This window comes from Mizuhopecten yessoensis, unplaced genomic scaffold, assembly GCF_002113885.1.
Source record: "Mizuhopecten yessoensis strain PY_sf001 unplaced genomic scaffold, ASM211388v2 scaffold11177, whole genome shotgun sequence".
Taxonomy (NCBI): domain Eukaryota; kingdom Metazoa; phylum Mollusca; class Bivalvia; order Pectinida; family Pectinidae; genus Mizuhopecten; species Mizuhopecten yessoensis.
The window spans coordinates 316,437-342,834 of record NW_018408918.1 but is presented as its reverse complement, the minus strand read 5'-3'; the positions used below and the strand labels follow the sequence as shown (position 1 = coordinate 342,834).

The following is a 26,398-nucleotide window of genomic DNA, read 5'->3' as shown; positions in this document are numbered from 1 at the left end:
GCCTGGAATCGTCGAAAACTCACGAGTGATACTTATCACGTGTCTGATTAATGATTGTAGTGTTTTTTTCGAACAAATTTCACTACCTATATCTAATTGATATGTATATGCATTACATACATTTGTCGTATTTTCGAACTCGTTGTAAATTACGAGAAATATGCTGACATAATTTCATAGCATTGTACGGAGACTTGCAATTGGCATGATGCCGTACAGTAATCTAAAAACAAATTTTCAAGTTGCCGTACAGTTCGACGAAATATTTTTGACGATATTTCATTTTATACAATACACTGACACAGTAAAACATGTGGTGGGAAGTGCTACAAATGATAATTCAGACACCTGATAGTTTTCTCTCGTAATTTTTCACCGGTACCAGACGTGTTTGTAAGGCTGGAAGAAATATTGACCAATATATGAACGTTTTCTATGGTTTGAGTAAACGCTGAAAATGTGAGGTATTAATCCAAAAAGCCTCAAGCACACATTGACATGACAACCTCTGAAGTAAGAAAAATATAGAAAAAAACTTACCTTCAACTGCAGTCCACCTCGTGTGGTCACCGCCCGCCTAATAGCAATATCCGGTGTCGTTAACACACAGTGGTTATGTAGAATGTGATAAAACACATTTTATAAGAATATTTTACATTTAAGATTTTTTATATAGTACTAGTATAGTCAAGCATATTCTATTTGATAACTAAATTTTAACATATCTTTTAAGCAAAAGTATAGGGAGACGATAGTTATCTTTAATATAGTAACTAACCACATAGTCATGCAAATGGTCAGATGATGTAATAGAGTAACGTATTACAGGAGTGGGAGAACCGACCTTGATAAGGCTAGTTAGACCTTCTCCATGTCATGTTATACACCTCTCTTTATATCAATGTTTCGGTACTGTATTTGGGTCTTCGGTCCGAGTCTATATATTTGCTTCTTCTCCTCCGTTTTATGTTCCTCCTTTTCTCCATATGTCACTTTTTGACCCCCTCTTCTCCATATCTCGCTATATTACCTCTCCTCCCCATATCTCGCTATTCCTAAACTCGCCTCCTTCTCTCCCCTTTTTACCCTTTCTGAAATTCGCTAATTCTTTCTTTGTGTCTGCCTCGACCCCATACAACTCTTCTTTCTTCAATGGCTGGAGACTGTTGTTAATGTTGGAACTCATTCGACTCACCAAATTGCTCTGGGCGTTGCACCAGATTAATAATTGGAGTACAGACAACCTTTGTTTGGTGGGGTTTCAATTCTCTCAGTCATTATTGTAAGTGTTTCAACAAGTATATATGGCCGTGGATCTAACGTATAACCATGTTCTAGTTCGGGGTTTAGAATCCCAACTCTTCCCGATAGGTTGCTCATTCTCGCAAGACCGTGAACTGTCTTTGTATATTACTATTTTTCCATTGCTAGCTAATGAAGAATGCGCGTCGGCTTGCCAAGTCTAACACATTTTTTCGTTCTTTCTTCTCCCTATTTAGGTGGTGGTTGTGGTGGTGGGAGGGGCGTGTGGCCGCCGGTACTTTCGCTCAGTTTCGCTCAGATGACATCGTTGTAAGCTAACTAGTAGCTTGTGGTGATGTATGATATTCTTTTCTTTCAATGATACTGTACACACGTGCACTAATTTGACTTCTGGTTGCTATATAGCTACTTACAGCCACAGGTTCATTTTTTTATCTGGTTGGGTAAAGTCTTTCCCATCTGTCGTCGCTCCAAGTTGCCACTGTCTTTTCTATTAGTCACCATAATCCGAGATTGTTGACAACTGCATTTTTATAAGGATTACGGTTACTTTGAACCCACTTAATTTATGCAATACGGTAATAATATAGACTGCATGTAGTAGCAATTTCAATGGGACAGAAAAACAACCTGCATGGTGCTTTATAACTAAATAAATTGAAAACAACATTTCCTTACTTTTACAGTTATTATTTTTACTACGTTGTGGTGTATTTGTAATAGTTTAATTACTGTTTTTATTTTGTGGATTTGTGTGTCTTTCAAACTTTGCAGTTGTTTACAAAGATATCTAAACACTTTCTATCTTGTTAGTAAAACTCTTTCCTCTTGAGGAATAATATTTCTAGTGGTTAAAGGGGAACAACTCTGACACTAAAGTTCTTTTATGCGGTCTAGACAATCAGCAAATGTTATTATGAATTATTTTACAGATATTCCAAAACATTATTTTTTTTTCTCTCTAAAATATGATAATACACACTACTTTAACAACAGCCATATGTAAGGTAATCCGGAAAAAATAATCACAGTTATTTTGGCCCTAACTTAGGCGTACCTGAAAATGAAGGGTCTCTGAAACGTTTAGATTGGTCGCTTTCTAACACAAAGGATACAATCGACTTTGAGGAAGTTTAAATAGTCTGCGTGTTTGTGATTTGGTTCAGATGTTGAAATGGAAGGTAAGCCATCAGTGACAACTTTAGTTTTCTGTGAAGCTTAGACATATATTTTGTCTGTAGTGCAGGGAAGACCATATCATATATTTATAAACCAGATGCAGATTTCTGTGGTTCCGACTTTCGTAATCTTCGATACATTGACGGAGTAAGGAATAAACAAGTACTAATATTAATACCCGGCCTCCTCTGCCCCGGCAAAAATTCTGATCGGTCGCCTGTTTATTGTCAGCTAAAGCCTATCGACTGCTCTTTAAAACGCTGACCATAAACAGGCGACCGATCAGAATATTTGAGCCTGCGATTATGGTCAGTTTTAGCGGACTACTATTTATACTCAACAGGTTCAGTACACTCTGCCGATTGACCTATATAGCTGTAAAGACCTAAAATAGCTCTATTGACCTATCTGAAATAGATCTTTAGAGCTATTTTCATGTGATTTTCTTTTTTAAGGAAAACGAAAAAAAATCGCTTTTAAAATAAGATTTTATCATTAGGTTGATAACAAAAGACATCAAATATAAGTATTCTTTTAAAAAAATAATAATGTAAAAAATCGAAAATTTTACATTTATGAAAAATGAAAATAAACATCTAACTGTATGCTTTTTGTAGTCAACATTACCATCAACCTTATCGTTTAATGCGACTTTGCTTTAATTTAATGAGATTTGAAATCTGAGAAAATATAGCTCAATACAGCTTTAATTTACAGGTGAATATAGCTATATAGGTCTTTATAGTTATATAGCTCAATCGACAGAGTGTACTCGACCTGCTCTAAGCACCCAAGACTGCAGAACATCATGAGTAGAGTAAGTTACAAAATGTTAAAAGTAGTCTAGATAACAAAATTGACCTAAAACGACCCGATTTATTTGTTAGCAATAGTGTGATTATTGCTGCCAAAGATTTGATAATCTTTGATTCATATTTTGAATTTGTATTGATCCATTCCATCTTTATTAAAGTTTATAAACAAGAGCTAAGGGATGTGACCAGGGAATTAGCTCAGATCGAAGAGGAGATTGAGAACCTCTTAAACCGACAGTCATCACTACTTCATAGGAAAGATGAGATTAACTCCATACTTCAACAAAACACCATCACCCAACAGGCTGACACCAAATGGGATTCTACAGGTAAATTCCTAATCCAGCTACAGGTACAATACAGAGACTATAGTCAGTCATGCATGCAATGTGTCCCTTTTTCTAAGGGGTTATCCCTATGTTTTTCCTTTAAAACTTGAATCCCCTCTGAAGAATAAGAATTTCCTCATATTTGAATGTGATAATGGAAATTCTTAAATTGTTAAAAATGTGTCTACATTTAACTCCACTAAGTGAGTGCATTTTGCATAGAGATTATTTGGAAGTATCATAATTATAAGACCTAATACAAATTTATGAATATTGTTTGATATTTACAGTTTCAAGTGTAATTGACTCCATAACCTTTGTTGAGGTCATTGTCATTCTCGTGTAGTTATACCTCAATTTTCCAATTTAACCTAGTTCTATTGTAATTGGAAGTCATTGATGTCAATGTCTTTTTGCTGTAAATTTTACAGACTTTTCATGGAACAAGGAACTGCAGGAAAAGATGAAAAGTATCTTCAAAATCACATGCTTGCGTCCTATGCAGCTGCATACAATGAATGTGACTATGTCTGGAAAGGATGCAATGCTGATTATGCCGACTGGTGGTGGCAAGAGTCTGTGTTTCCAGTTACCTGCCCTTTTATCCAAAGGTGATTACAAAAGAAGACTTGAGTCATTGTTTTTAAGCTATGTGCTTAAATCCTTAAATAATCTGCATTCTTAAACAAAAATGTATGATAATTGATTATTATGAAATGTAGACATCATGATAACAACACACAGCTTTATGTAATAGTAAAACATTTAGAACATTGACAATGAGGCTGTATTACCAGATTTTTCTTATATCTCATTATGTAGCCTATTTCTACAGGTTTGTGCATCTGGTAATATCTCACATACCTGGTAGGTAAATTACCTCAGCTGTCAGTAGGATGCTATTAGCAGCTAAACCCAATAAATTGAAACCAAGTCAAATTGCCTTATTGGCAAGATCTTTTGTCTAGTTTTGGCCTTCTGACACTAGTTGTCTCCCTTTTGCTTCTGTGTAGAAATTTGGGATTTTGTCTTTTTTGTGCAGGGCCTGTTTTAAGCAGAACAATCAGTTAATATTTCGCGGTGAATGGTCTTATGGTCCTGTAAATATTAATGTAGACAGCTTAAGTCTTTGCGAAAGCTTGCCATAATTTTTTTATCAGACCACTAGGTCTATTCTTTTTCATAAATAAATTTGTTTCAATGTTTTAAATTGTTGGAACACAGTAAATGGAAGCAACAGCCAGCACTGTTTTGACATTATTCCTTTGTACATATTTTGTCGCTGTAGGTGTGACACTAGTTGTCTCCCCTTTGGTGTCGCTGATGGAGGACCAGGTGATGGCACTAGAAGCTCTAGGTGTAGATGCCAGTATGTTAAATGCCTCTGTAGATAAAAGCAAAGCAACAGCGATACAGAATTCAATGGTGGACAAAAATGCCTCGCTCAAGTTACTGTATGTCACTCCAGAAAAACTTGCTAAGAGTAAGCGCTTCATGAACAAACTTGAGAAGATGTATCAGATGGGTCGTTTCTCTCGACTTGTCATAGATGAAGTTCATTGTTGTTCGCAGTGGGGACATGATTTTCGACCAGGTAAGTTGACACTGACACAAATAGAAAGAAAGATTACATTAATTGTATCAATTTTAAGATGTAATTTTCTCAAAATTATACATATAATATGTTGTATACAGGTACCGGAAATAGATGAATATTTACAATACGAACACATTAATATTGGAACATGCAAGTAGGCACCCATCCAGCCACTGACCTTGCCCTGACATACTTGCCAAACTTTGAAATTTCCATTGGGGGAGATTACTCCTGCTCAGAATTAAAAGCATGAATAACATCACCTCTGAAATCATCAGATTTAAGAAAATAAGAATAGTTAAGCAAATCCACTGGTTGAAAATGCTCAATTTTAAGTTCGGGAGTCTACCTTCCAAACAGGGAGAGTTGGCAAGTACATGTGTATGCTCAGTGTTGCTTGAATATTGAACAAGTTATACCTCATCGCTGGAAAAGCTAGCTTGCCAGTAAGGCAGTATTTTACACGAAAAATCCTTGGCTGTAAAACTAATTTTCCAAACAAGAAGTGCTGTCCTAAGACTTATCCTTCGGAATCTCTTTGGTTCACACTGTGTTCCAATGCACCTTCCTGAACCACAGGAAACTGGCCTCACATGGTACCCCAGGGTCATGTCACTGCCATCAAATATAAGATGCAAGCTGGCACCCTTCCAGCCATTGAACCCCCTCATTTTTATATAACTATTTATTCAGTCCCTAGAGTTGAACTGCATTGCTGGAAAACCTAGCTTGCCAGTAAGGCAGTATTTTCCCTCTCATATTCCTTAATTAGCTGCTATATTTGATTCTATACACCTCTTGGATATTTGAAAGTTTTTAACCAGCATAAATTTATTTTCGATTTTCAATGTTTAACTTACCTGGTCCAAAGTGACTTCCGTCTGTCAACAATTTCTTCAAACAACTTCTTCTAAACCGCTGAGAGGAATTAGACCAAATTTGATTGGAAGTATCCATAGTTTTGATTTGTTAACATGCTAAAATAGGAATACTCAAAATATTATTTAGTATTGTTATTTAATTATTAACCCTGCTGATCACAGTACAAAACCACTGATGATTTGTTGTAACAGACTACAAGTTTCTGGGAATCATGAAAAGACAGTTTCCGGAGGTTCCTATCCTTGGTCTCACAGCCACTGCCACAACCAAAGTTCTGGAGGACGTAAAGAAAATACTCAGCATTCCTCACTGCCTTGTGTTCAAAGCCTCCTTCAACAGACCCAACCTGTATTATGAGGTAAACAACAGGACCTTAGCTTAATATCAAAGTTTTAATTAATACACAAACAATATATGTATTAAACATGTTGCAATGTTTTAAGACTCACTGGTCCCTTTGTCAAGCTATGACTGAGTGAGTGATGAGTGACACATTTAATATGAACATGTACATTGTTTGTGTGTAAAGTCAAACGTTAATATTACATATTTGCGAACTGATGAATCTTATTGAAGATAGACCCTTAGCTTCTTCATTTTGTTTCAATTACTCATACTATATTTTCCCCTTTGTATTGTAAAAGAGGAAACATCCTAAGTTTTGTTTTGGAATCCAACTGTTTAATATATGACCTTGCTGTGTGTAGGGGGACCGGGGACCTCCTTTTGATTTATTTGATGATAAATAAATAAAAAAGGAATTTAAAATATGTGTATAACAAGTGAAGCTGACATTGTTCTTGAATAGATCCGGCCAAAACCCTCAGGAAGTAAAGACGCTATGGATGAGATCCAAAAACTAATCAAGAAGAAATTTGACGGCATGTCAGGTGAGAAATCTCTTTTTCATGAATACGTTACAATGGTGTTTCATTTTAAAGTTACAAGAACTTGCATTGTATATATACATGTATAAAGATCCCCATACCACTGCCAAACACTGTAAATATGCATTGGAAACACTTTTATGGCATGGCTATAGCTTTGATAAGTCATTTCTCATATGACAATTAACTATACCTTTTGGAACATGAAATGAAAATAATCAACAACTGTGTAAAAATGTAACAGGGACCAAAACAGGATTTGAACCCTGAATCCTGCCCCTCCCCTGCCATCATTATACTAGTGCTTAGTACAACCCTCCCACAGTCGCGCTACTTATATTAAGGGTAGGTAACTCTATGTATGAAATACTACTGTGGAATTCTCTAGTTTTCTGCCTACTGTGGGAGAGGGATCCTTAAGGGTTGATGTGGTCAATATGGGGTCCTTAAGGGTTGATGTGGTCAATGTGGGGGGCCTTAAGGGTTGGTGTGGTCAATGTGGGGGGCCTTAAGGTTTGATGTGGTCATTGTGGGGTCCTTAAGGGTTTACGTGGTCAATGTGGGGGTCATTAAGGGTTGATGTGGGTAATGTGGGGTCTTTAAGGGTTGACATGGTCAAGGTGGGGTCCTTAAGGTTTGATGTGGTCATTGTGGGGTCCTTAAGGTTTATGTGGTCAATGTGGGGGTCATTAAGGGTTGATGTGGTCAATGTTGGGTCCTTAAGGGTTGACGGGGTCAAGGGGGGGCCCTTAAGGTTGATGTGGGCAATGTGGGGTCCTTAAAGGTTGATGTGGTCAATATGTGGTCCTTAAGGGTTGATATGGGCAATGTGGGGGTCCTTATGGGTTGATGTGGTCAGTGTGGGGTCCTTAAGGGCTGACATGGTCAATGTGGGGTCCATAAGGGTTGACGTGGTCAATGAGGGGTCTTTAAGGGTTGACGTGGTCAAGGTGGGGTCCTTGAGGTTGATGTGGTCAATGAGGGGTCCTTAAGGTTGACATGGTCAATGTGGGGGCCTTAAGGTTGATGGGGTCATTGTGGGGTCCTTAAGGGCTGACATGGTCAATGTGGGGTTCTTTATGGTTGATGCGGTCAATGTGGGGTCCTCAAGGTTGATGTGGTCAATATGTGGTCCTTAAGGGTTGATATGGGCAATGTGGGGGTCCTTATGGGTTGATGTGGTCAGTGTGGGGTCCTTAAGGGGTGACGTGGTCAATGTGGGGTCCATAAGGGTTGACGTGGTCAATGAGGGGTCCTTAAGGGTTGATCTGGTCAATGTGGGGTCCATAAGGGTTGACGTGGTCAAGGTGGGGTCTTTAAGGTTGATGTGGTCCATGTGGGGTACTTAAGGTTGTTGTGGTCAATGTGGGGGCCTTAAGGGTTGACATGGTCAAGGTGGGGTCCTTGAGGTTGATGTGGTCAATATGTGGTCCTTAAGGGTTGATATGGTCAATGTGGGGTCTTTAAGGTTGATGTGGTCAGTGTGGGGTCCTTAAGGTTCATGTGGTCAATGTGGGGTTCATTAGGGTTGGCGTGGTTAATGTGGGGTCCTTAGGGGTTGCCATGGTCAATGTGGGGGCCTTAAGGGATGACGTGGTCAATGTGGGGGCCTTTAGGGTGTTGTGGTCAATGTGGGGTACTTAAGGTTGTTGTGGTCAATGTGGGGGTCATTAAGGGTTGATGTGGGTAATGTGGGGTCTTTAAGGTTGATGTGGTCAATCTGGAGCTCTTAAAGTTATACATGGTTAATGTGGGTTCCTTAAGGATTGATGTGATCAATGTGGGGTCCTTAGGGGTTGCCATGGTCAATGTGGGGGCCTTAAGGGTTGGTGTGGTCAATGTGGGGGCCCTTAAGGGTTGACGTGGTCAAGGTGGGGTCTTTAAGGTTGATGTGGTCACTGTGGGGTCCTTAAGGTCGATGTGGTCAATGTGGGTATCCTTAAGGGTTGTTGTGGTCAATGTGGGGTTCTTTATGGTTGATGCGGTCAATGTGGGGTCCTCAAGGTTGATGTGGTCAATATGGGGTTCTTAAGCGGTGATGTGGTCAATTTGGGGCCCTTAAGGGTTGACGTGGTCAAGGGGGGGTCCTTAAGGTTGATGGGGACAATGTGGGCTCCTTAAGGGTTGACGTGGGCAATGTGGGGTTCTTAAGGGTTGACGTGGTCAATGTCGGGACCTTAAGGGTTGACGTGGTCAATGTCGGGACCTTAAGGGTTGACGTGGTCAATGAGGGGTCTTTAAGGGTTGACATGGTCAATGTGGGGTTCTTAAGGGTTGACGTGGGCAATGTGGGGTTCTTAAGGGTTGATGTGGGCAATGTGGGGGTCCTTATGGGTTGATGTGGTCAATGAGGGGTCTTTAAGGGTTGACGTGGTCAATGAGGGGTCTTTAAGGGTTGACGTGGTCAAGGTGGGGTCCTTGAGGTTGATGTGGTCAATGCGGGGGTCTTACAGGGTTGATGTGGTCAAGGTGGGGGTCCTTAAGGGTCGATGTGGTTAATGTGGGGGTCTTAAAGGGTTGATGTGGTCAATATGTGGTCCTTAAGGGTTGATGAGGTCAATGTGGGGGCCCTTAAGGGTTGATATGGGCAATGTGGGGGTCATTAAGGGTTGATGTGGGCAATGTGGGGGTCATTAAGGGTTGATGTGGGCAATATGGGGTCCTTAAGGTTTGATGTGGTTAATGTGGGGTCCTCCTTAAGGGTTGATGTGCTCAATGTGGGGTCCTTAGGGGTTGCCATGGTCAATGTGGGGGCCTTAAGGGATGACGTGGTCAATGTGGGGGTTCTTAAGGGTTGATGGGGGCAATGGGGGGGTCCTTAAGGGTTTATGTGGTCAATGTGGGTATCCTTAAGGGTTGATGTGGTCAATGTGGGGGTTCTTAAGGGTTGATGTGGTTAATGTGGGGTCCTTAAGGGTTGACATGGTCAATGTGGGGTCCTTAAGGGTTGACATGGTCAATGTGGGGTCTTTAAGGTTGATGTGGTCAATGTGGGGGTTCTTAAGGGTTGATGTGGTTAATGTGGGCTCCTTAAGGGTTGACATGGTCAATGTGGGGGTCCTTAAGGGTTGATGTGGTCGATGTGGGGTCCTTAAGGGTTGACGGGGGCAATGTGGGGTCCTTAAGGGTTGATGTGGTCAATGTGGGGGTTTTTAAGGGTTGATGTGGTTAATGTGGGGGTTCTTAAGGGTTGATGTGGGTAATGTGGGGTCTTTAAGGGTTGACGTGGTCAATGTGGGGGTCCTTAAGGATTGATGTGGTCAATGTGGGGTCCTTAAGGTTGATGTGGTCAATGTGGGGTCCTTAAGGTTGATGTGGTCAATGTGGGGTCCTTACGGGTGAAATATAGCGTTATATGGATGTGTACATGTTTTTTGGCAAAACCTATTTCGGAATTTATTATAATTAAAGAATAGATTGAAATACATAACAGTGTTCTTAATATTTTTGAATGGTATATGAATTGCAGGTTCTAGAAAGACTCCGCTTGTTTATAAAGCTTTTTGTTACAGTTTTATGTTGGTTTGGAAATGAGTTCATTACCACTGATGTTCAAAATTTATATTTGTTTTCTAAAGGATTTATGATTCCTCTGCTTTAAATGTTTCTGTTTACTGTTTTGTCGTACAGGTATTATATACTGTTTCTCAAGAAAAGAGGCAGGAGATGTTGCTATAGCACTACAGGAGCGAGGAATAAAGACGGGTAGCTACCATTCAGACATGAGTGCTCTCCAGCGCAGCAAAGTACATAAAATGTGGCTTTCTAACAAAATACAGGTAGGTCAGTTTATAAATCACAATGATTTATTTATAGGAAAATGAACCTTCATAAAGCATTAAGGTAACGTTATAAAAAAAAATCTCTATTCGAAATGAAGTATTGGTTGTTTTCAATTAAGCAAGATATTCCAAATAGAAACTTTAGGGATTGCTGTACCAATGCCAAAAATGATAGTATACATTGGAAACTGTTTTGATTAATAATTTCCAGAAAGAAAAATATACCTTGTTTGACTCAAAAAAATAATGGAGATGTAATTAAAACAAAATATCATCTGCAACAGTGTTTTAAGTGTAAAAATACAATGAGGCCAGACATAGATTCGAACCCTGTACCTCAGACTATTATACCATTGCTCTAGCCAATTGAGCTACAGGTCAACAGAAGTGCAGTTAGATCCAAAACGAAAGGGAAGGGAGGTTACAGTACATGTATATACAAAATATATATACCATAGTGGAATTCCCTAGTGTTTAGCTTGCAGTGGGACAGTGATCCTTAAAACTAAGAAGTCAGCTTTTGTGTGGGCTTATCAACATAATTTAGAAAGAGTGTTAAGCCCAGGACACCGATGTACAGGCCCCTTTTGGCTGTTGTTTTAGGTTGTGGTGGCCACAGTGGCCTTTGGGATGGGGATAGACAAACCAGACGTGAGGTTTGTGATCCACCACTCGCTTAGTAAATCCATGGAGAATCTGTACCAGGAGAGCGGACGCGCGGGGCGTGATGACAAAGTCGCCCACTGCATCATCTTCTACAGGTTTGCAGATGTCTTTAGACAGAGCACCATGGTCTTCACAGAGCAGACCGGACTAGACAACCTGTATGGCATAGTGTCTTACTGTACAGACATATCACGGTAAGTCTCTTATGTATTCTATAGATAGTGTCTTATTCTATAGACACATCAAACTAAATGTCTTTATCTACTGACAGATATCTCATTCTGTAATTATCTTTGTGTACAGCCAAATTTCTGTGTCTTTCTGTACATACGACATACCGGGTATATACTGATAAAGTCACGCTTGACATCAAGGCTGAGCACCTTCTTAAATTCGTTACTCATTTCTACGCAATTAAATCGTTTTCAGCCATTACATATATGTATCGGGTAAGATTTCATATCAATGATGCACTCAATGAATACCTTAGTGATATAGCAAAGGTGTACCAAAACTACCACTAACTTCACCATTGCTTCATCTGAAACTTAAAATCTACAGCTTTGAATGCAAAGACTAGAAAGTTAAATTTTAATTGGTCAATACCAAAATTTATATCTTCACTTATGATGAACTCTTTGTTTCAGTGAAGAGATAAGTTTTTATTTGCTCATCTGGTCCGAAGGACCATGGTGAGCTTATGTCATACCAAAGAGTCTGTCGTCCGTTGTCTGTCCATCAACTTTTCCTTTAAAATGCTACTAGTCCTGAACGGCTAAGTAGATTTTGACTAACTTAGGCCAAGGAGACTCAATTTTATATAAACCTTGGGTGTGGCCCCCTTGGGGGCAGAGGGGTGGGGCCAAATAGGGGAAATAGAAGTAAAACCTATAAAATCTTCTTCTACCATAGAGATTAAAGTATTTTATCCTAAATTAGTCTAGAGCAGCCTTGCATTTTGGTCTTGGTGTGACCCCCCTTTGGGGCAGAGGGGCGGTGACCAATAGGGGAAACATAGCAAATTCTTAGAAATCCTTGTCCTTCTGTAGGAATGACAGGATTTTGTCCTAATTTGCTATGATAATGAGGTATCCTTGGGTGAAGGGGAACCAATTTTGTATAAACAGTGTGTCTGACCCCGCTGGGGGCAGAGAGGCAGGGCCAAATAAGGGATATAGAGGAATAGCTTCAATATCCTTTTTTCTTTTGTTAGGATGAAGTTATTTTGACCAAATTTGAAGAGTAGCATCCTTTTGGGAAGGGAAATTAATTTTGTGTTAATGGTGTGTCTGACCGCCCTGGGTCCTGAGAGGTGAGAGATTTTGTCCATATTTGGTCTAAAGCATCATTGGGTAAAGGCGACCTGATTTTGTATCAAAGGTTGGTCTGAACCCCCTCGGGGCAGAGAGGTGGGGCCCAATAGGGGAAACATAGCAAATTCTTCAAATCCTTCTTTTCCTGTAGGAATGACAGGATCTTGTCCAATTGCATATAAATATAATCCCGACTAACTATGTAATACATGTACACTGCCAGCAACATCTAGCTATTCAAACTTCAATTTTACTAACATTTCCAGGTGAGCGATACAGGCCCTCTGGGCCTCTTATTCAATTGAAAATTTTCATTTTTTCACTGATAAAATTTCAATAAGGTTTTATATAAATTTGGACATCTGTAAGCATCTTTCTGTGGAGGCGTATCTCTGAGGCTGTTACTGTCTCAGTGAACATATATATCATATTAAATGTCTTACTGTAAAAATAAAGCTGTTACTATCTTAGTGAACAGATAATCAGTTTAAATGTCTTACTTTAAAGACGTATCTGTAAATGTCTTGGTGAACAGATATATCATTGTAAATGTCTTACTGTAAAGACATATATTTAAGAATCCTCCTGTACAAATATGTATGAGCAAATGCCTTAATGTCTTTAAGGAACATTCACACGAGGTATCCAATAGAACATGTTTGACATGTGGCTGAACTTTTGGTCTATTAGGTTAAGTTATACTGCATTGTTTATTTCTGTTTCAGCTGCAGAAGGAGCATCATAGCCCGACACTTTGGGGAGGTCTGGGACAGGTCACAGTGCAATAACATGTGTGACCATTGTGACCACACATATGGCGGTCAGTATTACATTATTGAATAAAACATGCTGAATACCTGCATCATTTATAGATTTGCCATGTTCCATAATTAGGTCACTGTGATCATCAAAGGTCAAAAGTCTAAAAAAGTGCTAACTTTCATCTCATGGACCAAACAACTTTTTAAAAAGAAAGGTATTCATACAGTGCAATCTACTCATAATGATATTATACAATGTATATCATCTGAATCAAATAATGAATTGTGTATTTTTATATTTTTTGAAAGCTATTAACCCTTTTCCAATTACCCTGGTACTGTAAAACCTGGATATAATGCTTCTCGTTCCATCTGCCACCTGGCTCACCACCAACATAATTCAAAATTCCATTTCTCTTTTTCTTAAGAATTCTTCGTTTTATTGCCAAACCCTTTTATAACACCTTAATTTCTCTGGAAAAAATGGTGGCAGTATAACAAAGTTTTACTGTAGTTTAATCTTTTGTAAACAATTGATCAATGTAATTCAATGTTTGATTTCAATATTTGGTATATTACACAGTAACTCCAGAGAAAAGAGACGTTACCAAGATCTGTCAGAACGTTCTTACCCTACTGGATCATGCAGCCCAGACACAGCAAAGAGTGACGGCAGCCAAACTGCTGGACGCCTGGGAGAAGAAGGGCCCTACCTCCTTAAGGGTGAGGAATGTCCCTGAACCCAACATCTCGAGGGACAAACTGGAGAGGATCCTGGCTCACATGTTACTTAATAGCTACGTTAAGGAGGACTACCACTTTACTGCTTACTCAACCATCAGTTACATTGTTGCGGGTAATTCTCAATAACCTAATATTGTTTGTAACACATTTTCATTGGTTTGTGTTTACAGTCTATCAAGTGATAGACTGAAAAAAAAAAGAGTGCATGATTTTATGACGTCATACACAAAGTACTTCTTATCCCCCAAAATAGTGCACATCCGTCACACTTGAATAGTTGTCAGTAACAACGCCTTTCCACAAATGCGTGGACATAGAAATAATCCTGATGGCTAGCGAATACATGGCCTTATTAGCATTGGATTGATAACATGATAATCATTACCTCATTCATAAAAAATATCAATTTGATTGTAACTGAAAATTCAACATATTTTGTGCAATAAAAGTTTTCTTTTCTGATTTCGAATTAAATTATAACAATTGGACAAAACAGTATTTTTTCTATTGATGTATAGGTCGATATATTATCGAGTCCAATCCTTATATACCTAAAAGGTACAGGATTAGGGGATATAGCAAGTTACTGGTTCGCTGATACCAGGCCTATTTCCCATAGTTTCACCACTGGAAATAGACCTGATCTCAGCGAACCAGTAAATTGCTATATCCCTCAAGCCCATACTTTAGCTGTATATTACCATAGAGACATGTTTCTTAACTTTTATTGACATATAACAGGAAGCATAATAATCTTGTTTCTCTTCTGTTATGTACATCAAGTATATACAAGTTAAAGTTGCTGTACATTCACTGTACTGTCTCGTGGTACCACACAATGATATGCACACATGTTTAAATTCAACATTGATACACTGACATCCATTTTGAAATTAGAAGACAAATAGAGAAGAAGTTGGATTACCAGATCTTTTCCTATTTCAGGCCCAAAGAGCAGATTACTGGAAAGTGGGAGTGTCAAAATTGGCATGGAATTCCCAGGAAAGAAGAAAGTCGCCGTCAATGGGGATTGTTCAGACTCAAAATCATCGAGTGCAAAAAAGATAGATTCCACCTCGGGGAAATCAAGCACCACCCCCTCAAAATCATCAGGAATTAAAAAGACAGTTTCCTCTCCAGTTAAACAAAGGTCATCCGCCAACCAGGACAAACCCAAACTTGTTGTCATCAACAGACAGAACTCTCACTTTACCTCATTATCGGGAGAACCAAATGACACTTCCAAGGGTGGGTCCTCCAAGCAGGCAGGTCCATGTAGTCATGATACAGATTCTGATGAGGACTCAATGATCGTTGACCGCGTGAGGTCAACAGTTGCTACTGAAGGGTCGCAATCTCAGTGTGGTTCCGGAAAAAGTATGTCGTCTCGTAAACTTTCTCTAGGTGCTAATAAAGGGTCACAATCTCAGTGTGGTTCCAGCAAAAGTTCCTTATCTAGTAAACTTTCTCAAAGTAAAAAGAGGAAGAAGTTTGTCCTGAGTGACACAGACAGTGATGACCTTGACTTCTGTCAGGAGGAGACAAAAAAGAAGCCAGCGGTCAAGAGGAAGATGTCCAAGACACTACAGGACAGGAAACACCTGGGAATCTCACCTGATCGGAATTCTAATGGAGAAGCTATATGTATAGACAGCAGTGACAGTGATGAAATCTAGCCTGACAGTTTTAAATCAGTTCTGGCAGCTATGAGAAATGAAACCTAGCCCGATATTAAAATGATCACTTTATATGTTCTTCTGTTTTATCAGCTCATTATTTGGCATTAGCTTATGTGGCGCTATGTGTGTCATCAACTTTTCAACTTAAATGCTACTTATCCCAGGTGGCTGAGCACATTTTGACTAAATATGGTCTGGAGCATTGTTCAGCCAAGGGGATTCAACATTAAAAAAACACCTAGGGTGTGTTCCTTTCAGAAGAGAATGGGGGTAGAGGTAAGTGGATTGATGATATTTGTTATGAAGATTAATATTTTAAATACCTACTTCTCCAGTACAGGTAAATGGAGCCTTGGGCTAAGAGGTATCAACATTGTATAAATGGAGGGTGTGGCCCACTTCTAGGTATCCCCCTCTACTCTTTCCCTTCAAACTTTGCCCCTCCTACTCATTTTTGTTATCTTATATTGTCTGCTGAAAGGCTGTAAAAGTGGATGTAAAACCATCAAAATAAAAAATAAAATCACTTCTTTTCCTTTAGTATAAGTAAAGATACTTCAACCACATACTCAGTATATTGTAATGAACAATGTGGACTCCTTAGGGTAGAGGAGATGGACCCAACATGGGGCATAGAGGTACAAATGTAGTTATTTTTAAAACTGTTTTTGATAATTTTGAATGGATAAAGGGATTTTAGCCTAATATTGTATGGAGCAGTTATTAGGCAAATGAAAATCAATGTTTACAAAAGATGTAGCCTCCTTTGGTGCAGAAGTATTGGTCCCACAAGGTAACAAGCCTAGGGTATTTTTTTCCAATAGTTTGGTCTAAAGCATCCTGGAAAGGGAACCTATGTTGTATAATTGAAAAGTGTTCCTCCCTTCTTGCATTCTTGAAATTCCAGGTGTTATGCTGCCTTACATTCTCTGCACCCCTGGAATATGTCGTGACGAAATGAAGGCTTTATACGCACCACCTTGTGGATAAAACATGTAGACTGATTTGGTCCTTTTGTGTACATCAGAGAATTGCACAGCAGCATAATGGTAAAATTGACTGGCTTTGAAGTCAGTGTCGATCCTCTGTAATCTTCAAAGGACAGGTATCAGCCTAGCAATTTTGTTTGACCTGAGACCAATCAAATAATTATTTGCACGCCTTTAATTTTGCCATGACATATTCCAGGGATGCAGAGATTGAAAGTGACACTCAGCTGACACTGGTTTCTTTTGATGAACATCAGAGAATCAAACTGAGCCTTTGATTTTGTCAGAACATATTCCAGGGGTGCAAATATTAGCGTGTAAATGAGTGACCCCTGGAGTATCAAGGATGGCGATTCACTAATAAATTACATTTCGCCCAATGTAAGTTACACCCTTCACATATAATTATTACTATAAATGGTATTGTGTACTAATATTAGCGGTCATGATAGATTCGTCCTCCTTATGGACAGCGAAAAAGGCAAATATTTTATTAAATGCAGCCAAACTCACTTAGTATACAGTATATATGGTTATAAGGTGGGACTGTGAATTATTTCCATGTTATGATGGATTAAGTCCCTATGGGTGTGGCAGGATGCTAGAGCTAATCCCCAAAGCCTGATTGTGTCAACTCTACATGACAAGCCCAGCAGGAATACACAACACAAACAATTAGGGTAGTGATTGCAACTATTTCAAAGTTATAATCAAAGGACTGAGTCCCCAAGGGGAATGGCAGGGCAAGATTCTACAGTATAGTAAAATTCTTCATGGCCATCCATTGCTTTTGGTGATAGGGTGGGAATTGTTCATGTCCCTGTGAGTTGGAGGTAGGCTAGCACTAAGCATGCTTGATAACCAAGGTAACCCTACCTGTTCACTTTCCAATTGTTTGAAAGTCGAAATACTAGCTAATCACGCTTCTCTATTACAATCTTTCCGAATACCCATTAAGGATAAGGATACCGACCTCTGCCTCGTTTGTGCTGGATTCCGAAATTTTACCAGAATCACTATAGATAAGGTTTTATCAAGGCTTATCTTGTTACTCTACCAAGACATAATGCAAACTTAGTATGGCATTAGCAAGGTTACAATCGTATTGTGACCATATACTTGGTAAGTGGAATAATTAGATTGTGGAATTTGAAGATTTAAAAAAAAACGTTCAATCATTCTTGAACATCCTCTTCTTAAAAATGTTTTTTATATCAAGCTTTTAATTTTCAACCCATTACCCAACAATTCCTCATAATAAATAGAAAGAACGCCCTCGTTTTCTTATAAGGAGAAACAAAATTAGAGCATGTTTTGTGATAAGCACTACAAAAGCTAAAATAATTAAACAGATGTTGAAATTGTGAGAATAATAAGTCCAGTGGTAAGACTTTCCATCAGTAAGCTGACAGTAGGCACTACTATGGGAAGAAATTGTGCTCCTACTCTGGCCGACTTTTTTGGTTTTCATACAAAGCGAAATTTATTGAAAAAGTACACCCTTAGCCAATAGCAAGTCCTTCAATTTAACATTCAAATTCATCGACGACATGGTGACTTTAAATAACAAGAATTGTATTGACCGTGTTGAAATTATATACCCTCCTGAGCCTGAAATTAAGTACACTAAATTTTCCTCTACCTCAGTAATCTTCCTTAATCTTTACACATAACATAATCAAAAGAAACCTCTTAAAACTACGATTCGATAAGCGTGTCTATTTTGATTTTCCTAATGTGATCTTTCCCTTTCTTGAGAGTAACATCCGTGCTTCCTATGTTGCTGTTGATTCGGTCGGTATTCAAGAGTTTGTTGCAAATAGCATGACTTCAAAACTGTATGACTTCATCATGATATCATAGATGTAGACTGCTGACGGACAGAGTTATAACACTGTTTTTTCCCCAAAGATGCAGTTTAATGGAGACTATGGGCAAGTTTAATGGTCGTCATCATGATCTAATTGAGAAATATGCAATTTTTGTGTGATATGAAGGTCGATGTTGATAATGCTCCTTAGTGTGGTTTGTTTTCATTACCCCAGTTCTCGCTTTGTAGACGTAATATATCTTTGATCTATATTCAATACAGAAGACGCTTACTCTTGCGGAACACCTGGTCTTATTCTCATTGTATTTTTTTCATGGTTCTCCATGCCTTTGTTCAAATTTTGCCCTAGTTTTATCGATTTGGGTTCAAACTTCGTTTACTCTTCGGTATTCTTTTTTTCTTCTTCCAAGAAACACTCTTCCACCAAAAAGAGCTTAAATTTAGTTTATAGACTTTTGGATAACAATGAGTGATTATTCTACTTTAAAATCATTTCATAAATATTGTCAGTGGGAATTAGTTGGAAACTCGTCCTAAAATCCTCACATTTAAATCATTACCACTCATTCATATATAGATTCGTGCTATCTGTATATTTAGTCATAAAACATACTGGTACACTTATCAATTGATTTAATTAAAAACAGCTGTCGTTAAACTAAACAAAATACACATTTTTAAATTGCTCTTGTGCCTACACAAGATTTATATCCCAGCTACGCCCCTGTTATGTTATGGGAGGGAGGACCCATGACCACGGACTTAGATAATCTAATTCCGTGCCATGACTAAGTACAGTTAATACTGAATTTGTAGAGCCTTTTGATAAATCTTATAAGTACAGAAATCAAATTGAGGCAATGATCGTTATGAGATTTATTATGATATTAATACCCTGCAATGGTAATTCTAATAAAGTAGCCGTCAATATCAGTTTCTGCTTAAAATATCTGAAAGCTCCAGTCCTGAACGAAACTCTACTCCAGGCGATTTAACACTCGAAATTAGAATTTCTATATCCGCCAAACATGTACTTAATAAACATTTCCTCGATTAAGTCGTGGACTTTCAGTTCTGTCATACACTTTCGTCCCGATTTATCAACTGCAAAGGTTATTTCCCAGTGTAACAGATTTTTTTATGAAATCAAGTTTATAACGGAATTGTATGAATCATGGAAAATACGACGAAGTCCTTGGTTTCTTGAAATTAAGGAAGGATTATGTATCAGAGCGACGCGACAACAGGGAAAGTTCTCTTAAAATATATATACACAAGTCAGAGTTATGTTGAGTTTTTACTATAAACCGCAGGTGTATGGAATAAATTGGCTGAAACAATATTAAACTTGTACCAGAAAATGCCATTAAATGTAATTTGGTAGAGAATTAGAGTGTATAGTTGCAACTCAAGGGAGATAAATCTTCCAATCTTCACAGTTTGCGTTACAAGGGAAATGAATCTGTCTTCCTTGGTCATTATTTTGACGGTAACAAACGCAATGACTTAATAAGCGCATCGCCATATAACGTATCAGATCACATAATTCTGATATAGATATGATTACTTAAATATATCGCAAGCACTATTGGGCAGAGAATATTACTTCGCCAATAAAACTAATCAGAGCCTGTCCCAATATAATCATAATTAATCTTTGCATATGCGAAGGTATAACTTTAATTAGATTGAGCCTGTCCAAGGGATAATGACCGAAAATAAGCTCATCAATAAAACTGACCAGAGTATGATGACCTGACCAACAATACTGACCGGAAATAAGCTCACCAATAATACTGACCACCGTATCTTATCACCTGTATAATACTGAACAGAGGATATACTTGGTGGTTGTGAAATGCCTGCAATTCATACGTTAACTAATCCACAGGGGACCTGCGAATTTGTTACAGTTATAATTGGACCTAAACTAAGGCGTTCAAATTTATTTTACACGTTTAAGGGGTTTAGATCGATTTTCGGTAAAAATGCCACCCCAATGATGACATAAACGAGAAGGATGGAAAGCTCTCGATGTCGAAAAAAACGACCCATCAAACTTGCATCAAAACCCATATTTCTAATTGAATAACGAAAAATGCTTAGTACCGTTGGAAAGATGGATATTTGTTCTTCTTCATCATAAACCCCTAAACGTGTAGAATTACTAACACCCTAGTTTAGGTACAAATATAGCTGTGACAAATTCTCAGGTCCCCGTGAACTTATCTATAATAAATAAAATTTGAAGAAAACTCACGATGTAAAAGAAAAGTGTAATGACCAATCAGGCATAGAAAGGTGCATAAAATGGCTCTATAAAGTACATTGAGTGTACTTAGTAGAGACTATAAAATACACTAAGTATACTTATTAGAGACTATAAAGTACACTAAGTGTACTTATTAGAGGCTATAAAGTACACTAAGTATACTTATTAGAGACTATAAAGTACACTAAGTATACTTATTAGAGGCTATAAAATACACTAAGTATACTTATTAGAGACTATAAAGTACACTAAGTATACTTATTAGAGACTATAAAGTACACTAAGTGTACTTATTATAGACTATAAAGTATACCTATGGAATACCAAGACTCTCCAGTGTACATCAATGAACTATACACCGAGAGGATCTATCTAAGCACACCGAACGATGTCCTAATTAAAGGTGAAATAAATGAGGCATGGGCATGTGAGGTATTACAATTTCACGATTAAGTTACACTGTATTTCACAACAATTACGTAAGAATGCATGTAAACATTACTTCTGGCACCATACATTATCAATCGCTAGTCGAGATTGTATACATTATTTCACAACAACGCATTAATAGTGTAATAATTTTACGTCACTTCCGCACCAGGCATGCATCGTTCTGAGCGGGTAACACGGCACGGACTTATATAATTGGTCATATGTTATATTCATCTGGAGCCAAGCACTGTGCTCGACCCCGCCGTTTCAGTAACACATCTGGTCGAAAGGACCAGTGAGCTTATGCCATGGCTCGGCGTCCGTCTGTCAATTCGTCCGTCCGCCAACTTTTCCTTTAAAATTACTTGTCCTGAATTTGGTCCAGGGCACCCTTGGACAAAGGGGACTCAAATATAAACAAGGGTGTGCCCCCCACTCAACCGCCGGGGCAGAGGGGATGGGGCTCAATTTGAAAAAAATGAGGTAAATCTTAAACTCCCTTTTAAGTTTGATTGGAGGGACTTTTGTAGACCATCCTTGGGCAAAGCTAGCTAGGTGACTCAATTTTGTCTGAAAAGAGGATATGCCCCCTCCCTTGGGGCAGAGGAACGGGTCCTATTAGGGGAAATAGAGGTAAATATTTAACATCTATTTCACTTCATGGACGTAGAAAGAATTGACCCAATGAGGGACGGTTGTTGCTGAGAGACAGAGCCATTATATGGAAATGGTTGAAGAAAGTATTTTATTTGATTAGAATATTTCCCCATGGTTGCCAAATTGTACAGGTGAGTTAACAATCTAATTCCGTGGTTCTTACGCCATGTATGTCACAGATAGCGACGTCAACATCCGGTTTCGACGTTATTCGTAACATTTGAAAGTAAGACTGCTTCTCTCCTTAATTAATAAAAGGATTAAGACAACGAGATCAATGCATAATATGGCAGTATTCTTCATACTAGTGGCAGTGTGTTTTTCGTCCGTTATCGGCTTGATTAGCTGCCGTTATTTGGCTCTTCTCCGCTAGACGTCACTGTGAAAACCAATGAAGTTTAATTAGATTTTTACAGCTCTTCTCTTTCCGTTGCTTCGAAAATATGCACATCAAACAGCGAAGCCATGCAGAGGAAAACTATATAATTATACATATAGTTAACGTAAGAAATGGCGGGAATACTGGTGTCATTGATCTGAGTATTGTTCGCCTAATAAAACAAATGAAAAAAAATGAAAATTATTAACAGGATTTATGCAGTTTCTCTAACATATTCATCCAGTACGATAAACAACACAATATACAGAAGTGTATTTCACTGCGACAGAGGCACAGCGACTGACTTATTAAATAAAGACAGACATTTTCAAACACAACAATACGTTTTATGGACAAAATGTATGTATGTATCAATGTATTGAATTATATATAGATTTACCATAAACTTGTGAATACACTTCCCCACATCACTGAAATCTACCCCAAATGTATTGCAGTAAAAATCAAATGATGCACATACATGTCATAGTGAAAATAATTTCACTCTAATTCACTACCCGTCAAACTGTTGAAATCATATGTATCCACCACGGTGTGTGTATATAACTATACATAACTAAGCGAAAGAAATCGTTGTACCGCGTCAGCTACGAAGCGCAAAGTTGCCAAAGGGTCAAAAGATAGCGTTACAGGTGGGAAGCCTATTCAAAAGTTAGTACGGCCGGATAGCCGGTAATGTTGTTTAAATATCTAAAACTATTCACCTCGCTAGTATTTTTGTCCGAGTTTGAACACAGATGAACTTATTTTGTTATGCCTATCGGAGAGAGTTTACTTTGTGTTTCTTTATACAGTAGTTTATGCGAAAGGAAGGGATAAGTGACTGGTTAGTTTAATTTTGCTAAGAGGCCCTTCAATTTGATGTCGGTACCCGGGATCAAATAAGATACGTGCGCTATTAGATTTACATAATTTATAATATTCCCGGGTTCAGTAAAATAGTATTATTTAATTATACTGCTGAATTAAACTAAAAAAAGGTTGTATTACATGCACGATTTAAATTAGTACTAATATTAATACCCGGCCTCCTCTGCCGTGACGACGCAATATATTAAAAAAAATCTCTCGTCGTCAGAAAGCTACGTTATCGCAGCTAGATTTAAATATTTCAAAATGACGGTTCAGGATGAATAAACTGAGGAAGGAGAACCTACTTATAGTAAATAGGATCGCATAACAAAAATATATTTTAAATCGTAATGTTTCAACAGTTCATGTTTTCACATGATGCTGACTAAAAATGTATGATCATGCAACAACGTTTTCTCCATAAATAATTTATTTTCGACTTCAGATAGAATCGGAATACGCATTGAAAACGGGAAAAAAATCATTTGTTAACGTTGTAAAAATGACGCGTGCTGCCGATAACTACGGCTTCTGTTTCGGACAAAAACATTTGAAAAGAGACACTTGTCTCGTTAATATTCCTTTTTACAGAAAGGTTTGTCCCATGGTTGAGGGAAGGTGTTTAGCTCCGTACCATCTGTACCGGTCACATTCCAGTAATACATTTAAATTCTGAATACTTACTGATTTAATAAGTTTCAACACGGACTTAGAAATCATATTACTCGGTTTCATAGTGCGGTAAGAAGTTGCAGTTGCCTGACGACCCCTCTCTGGGGGCCCCTTTGGAAACGTTTCATCTCTGTCAGACCACCTGTGATGTTGACAAAAAGATATTCATTTGAAGTGTAGGATACTGCAATATTCAAGCCTTGATCCGATTGGGGTCCTGGTGATTCCGATTTGGGTCACCTTACTGCTACCAAAATAGCCCGCCCTATCGGACATCTTTTCGGCATCATTTCGGACAATATACAACAATGTTTCTAATTATCACCCTAGCGGCCCCCTGATTGCCTGTTTCGTTAAATTTGCTGTCAATTGATTGGCACACCTCGAACGCTCGTGTGAGTCGGACGCCATTTTTGTTTGAGTTATCTCCCCTCGCACGTGCTTTTAAAAACCCCGGCATAGCGGGGTCTATAGAAATATAGACCCCGGCAAGATATCCAATCAGACAGAGTGTTACAAATTAGAAGGGTGACAAGTAACTAAATACCACGATGTGTGTATCTGACTATATACTACGGTGTGTATATGTAACTATATAACACGATTTGTATATGTAACTCTTAACACGATGTGTGTATATGTAAGTGTATACCTCTGGTTGAAGTGTAACTATATACAACGCCTTTTTTTTGTTTGTAATTTTTAATATACCATGGTGTGTATATGTTACTTATACTGCGGGTTTCGATATGTAACAATATACCACGGTGTGTATATGTAACTCTATAACACGATGTGTATATGTTACTTATACTGCGGGTTTTGATATGTAACTATATACCACGGTGCGTATATGTAACTCTATAACACGATGTGTATATGTAACTATATCCCACGATGTGTGTATCTGACTATATACTACGGTGTGTATATGTAACTATATAACACGATTTGTATATGTAACTCTTAACACGATGTGTGTATATGTAAGTGTATACCTCTGGTTGAAGTGTAACTATATACCACGGTGTGGATATGTTACTTATACTGCGGGTTTTGATATGTAACTATATACCACGGTGCGTATATGTAACTCTATAACACGATGTGTATATGTAACTATATAACACGATGTGTGTATCTGACTATATACTACGGTGTGTATATGTAACTATATAACACGATTTGTATATGTAACTCTTAACACGATGTGTGTATATGTAAGTGTACACCTCTGGTTGAAGTGTAACTATATACAACGCCTTTTTTTGTTTGTAATTTTTAATATACCACGGTGTGTATATGTTACTTATACTGCAGGTTTCGATATGTAACTATATACCACGGTGTGTATATGTAACTCTATAACACGGTGTGTATATGTAACTCTATAACACGATGTGTATATGTTACTTATACTGCGGGATTTGATATGTAACTATATACCACGGTGTGTATATGTAACTCTTTAACACGATGTGTATATATGTAAGTGTATACCTCTGGTTGAAGTGTAACTATATACAACGCCTTTTTTTGTTTATAATTTTTAATATACCACGGTGTGTATATGTTACTTACACTGCGGGTTTTGATATGTAACTATATACCACGGTGTGTATATGTTCTTATACTGCGGGTTTTGATATGTAATTATATACCACGGTGTGTATATGTAACTCTATAACACGATGTGTATATGTAACTATATACCACGATGTGTGTATCTGACTATATACCACGGTGTGTATATGTAACTATATACCACGATGTGTATATGTAACTATATACCACGATGTGTATATGTAACTCTATAACACGATGTGTATATATGTAAGTGTATACCTCTGGTTGAAGTGTAACTATATACAACGCCTTTTTTGTTTGTAATTTTTAATATACAGATATGTAACTATATACCACGGTGTGTATATGTTACTTATACTGCGGGTTTTGATATGTAACTATATACCACGGTGTGCATATGTTACTTATACCGCGGGTTTTGATATGTAACTATATACCACGGTGTGTATATGTAACTCTATAACACGATGTGTATATATGTAAGTGTATACCTCTGGTTGAAGGGTAACTATATACAACGCCTTTTTTTGTTTGTAATTTTTAATATACCATGGTGTGTATATGTTACTTATACTGCGGGTTTCGATATGTAACTATATACCACGGTGTGTATATGTTACTTAAACTGCGGGTTTCGATATGTTACTATATACCACGGTGTGTATATGTGACTTAAACTGCTGGTTTCGATATGTAACTATATACCACGGTGTGTATATGTTACTTATACTGCGGGTTTTGATATGTAACTATATACCGCGGTGTGTATGTTACTTATACTGCGGGTTTCGGTATGTTACTATATATCA

General features: G+C 38.0%; 1 protein-coding gene across 2 annotated transcripts; it reads left to right on the top strand.

Moving 5' to 3' along the window:
• The first annotated feature begins 1,616 nt into the window (after window positions 1-1,616).
• LOC110440300 (ATP-dependent DNA helicase Q1-like) lies at window positions 1,617-16,472 on the top strand. Of its 2 annotated transcripts, none has more exons than XM_021483274.1 (11): window positions 1,617-1,841; window positions 3,416-3,586; window positions 4,018-4,197; window positions 4,875-5,180; window positions 6,257-6,423; window positions 6,874-6,955; window positions 10,583-10,731; window positions 11,338-11,594; window positions 13,439-13,533; window positions 14,058-14,330; window positions 15,164-16,472. In XM_021483274.1, exons 1-11 carry the CDS (start codon window positions 1,832-1,834, stop codon window positions 15,892-15,894), a joined length of 2,421 nt encoding a protein of 806 aa, XP_021338949.1. In that variant the 5' UTR covers window positions 1,617-1,831; the 3' UTR covers window positions 15,895-16,472. The 2 variants fall into 2 exon arrangements, with proteins under 2 accessions (XP_021338949.1, XP_021338950.1); XM_021483275.1 differs by lacking the exon at window positions 1,617-1,841 and adding an exon at window positions 2,164-2,444 and having other exon boundaries at window positions 15,164-16,471.
• Window positions 16,473-26,398: the final 9,926 nt, after the last annotated feature.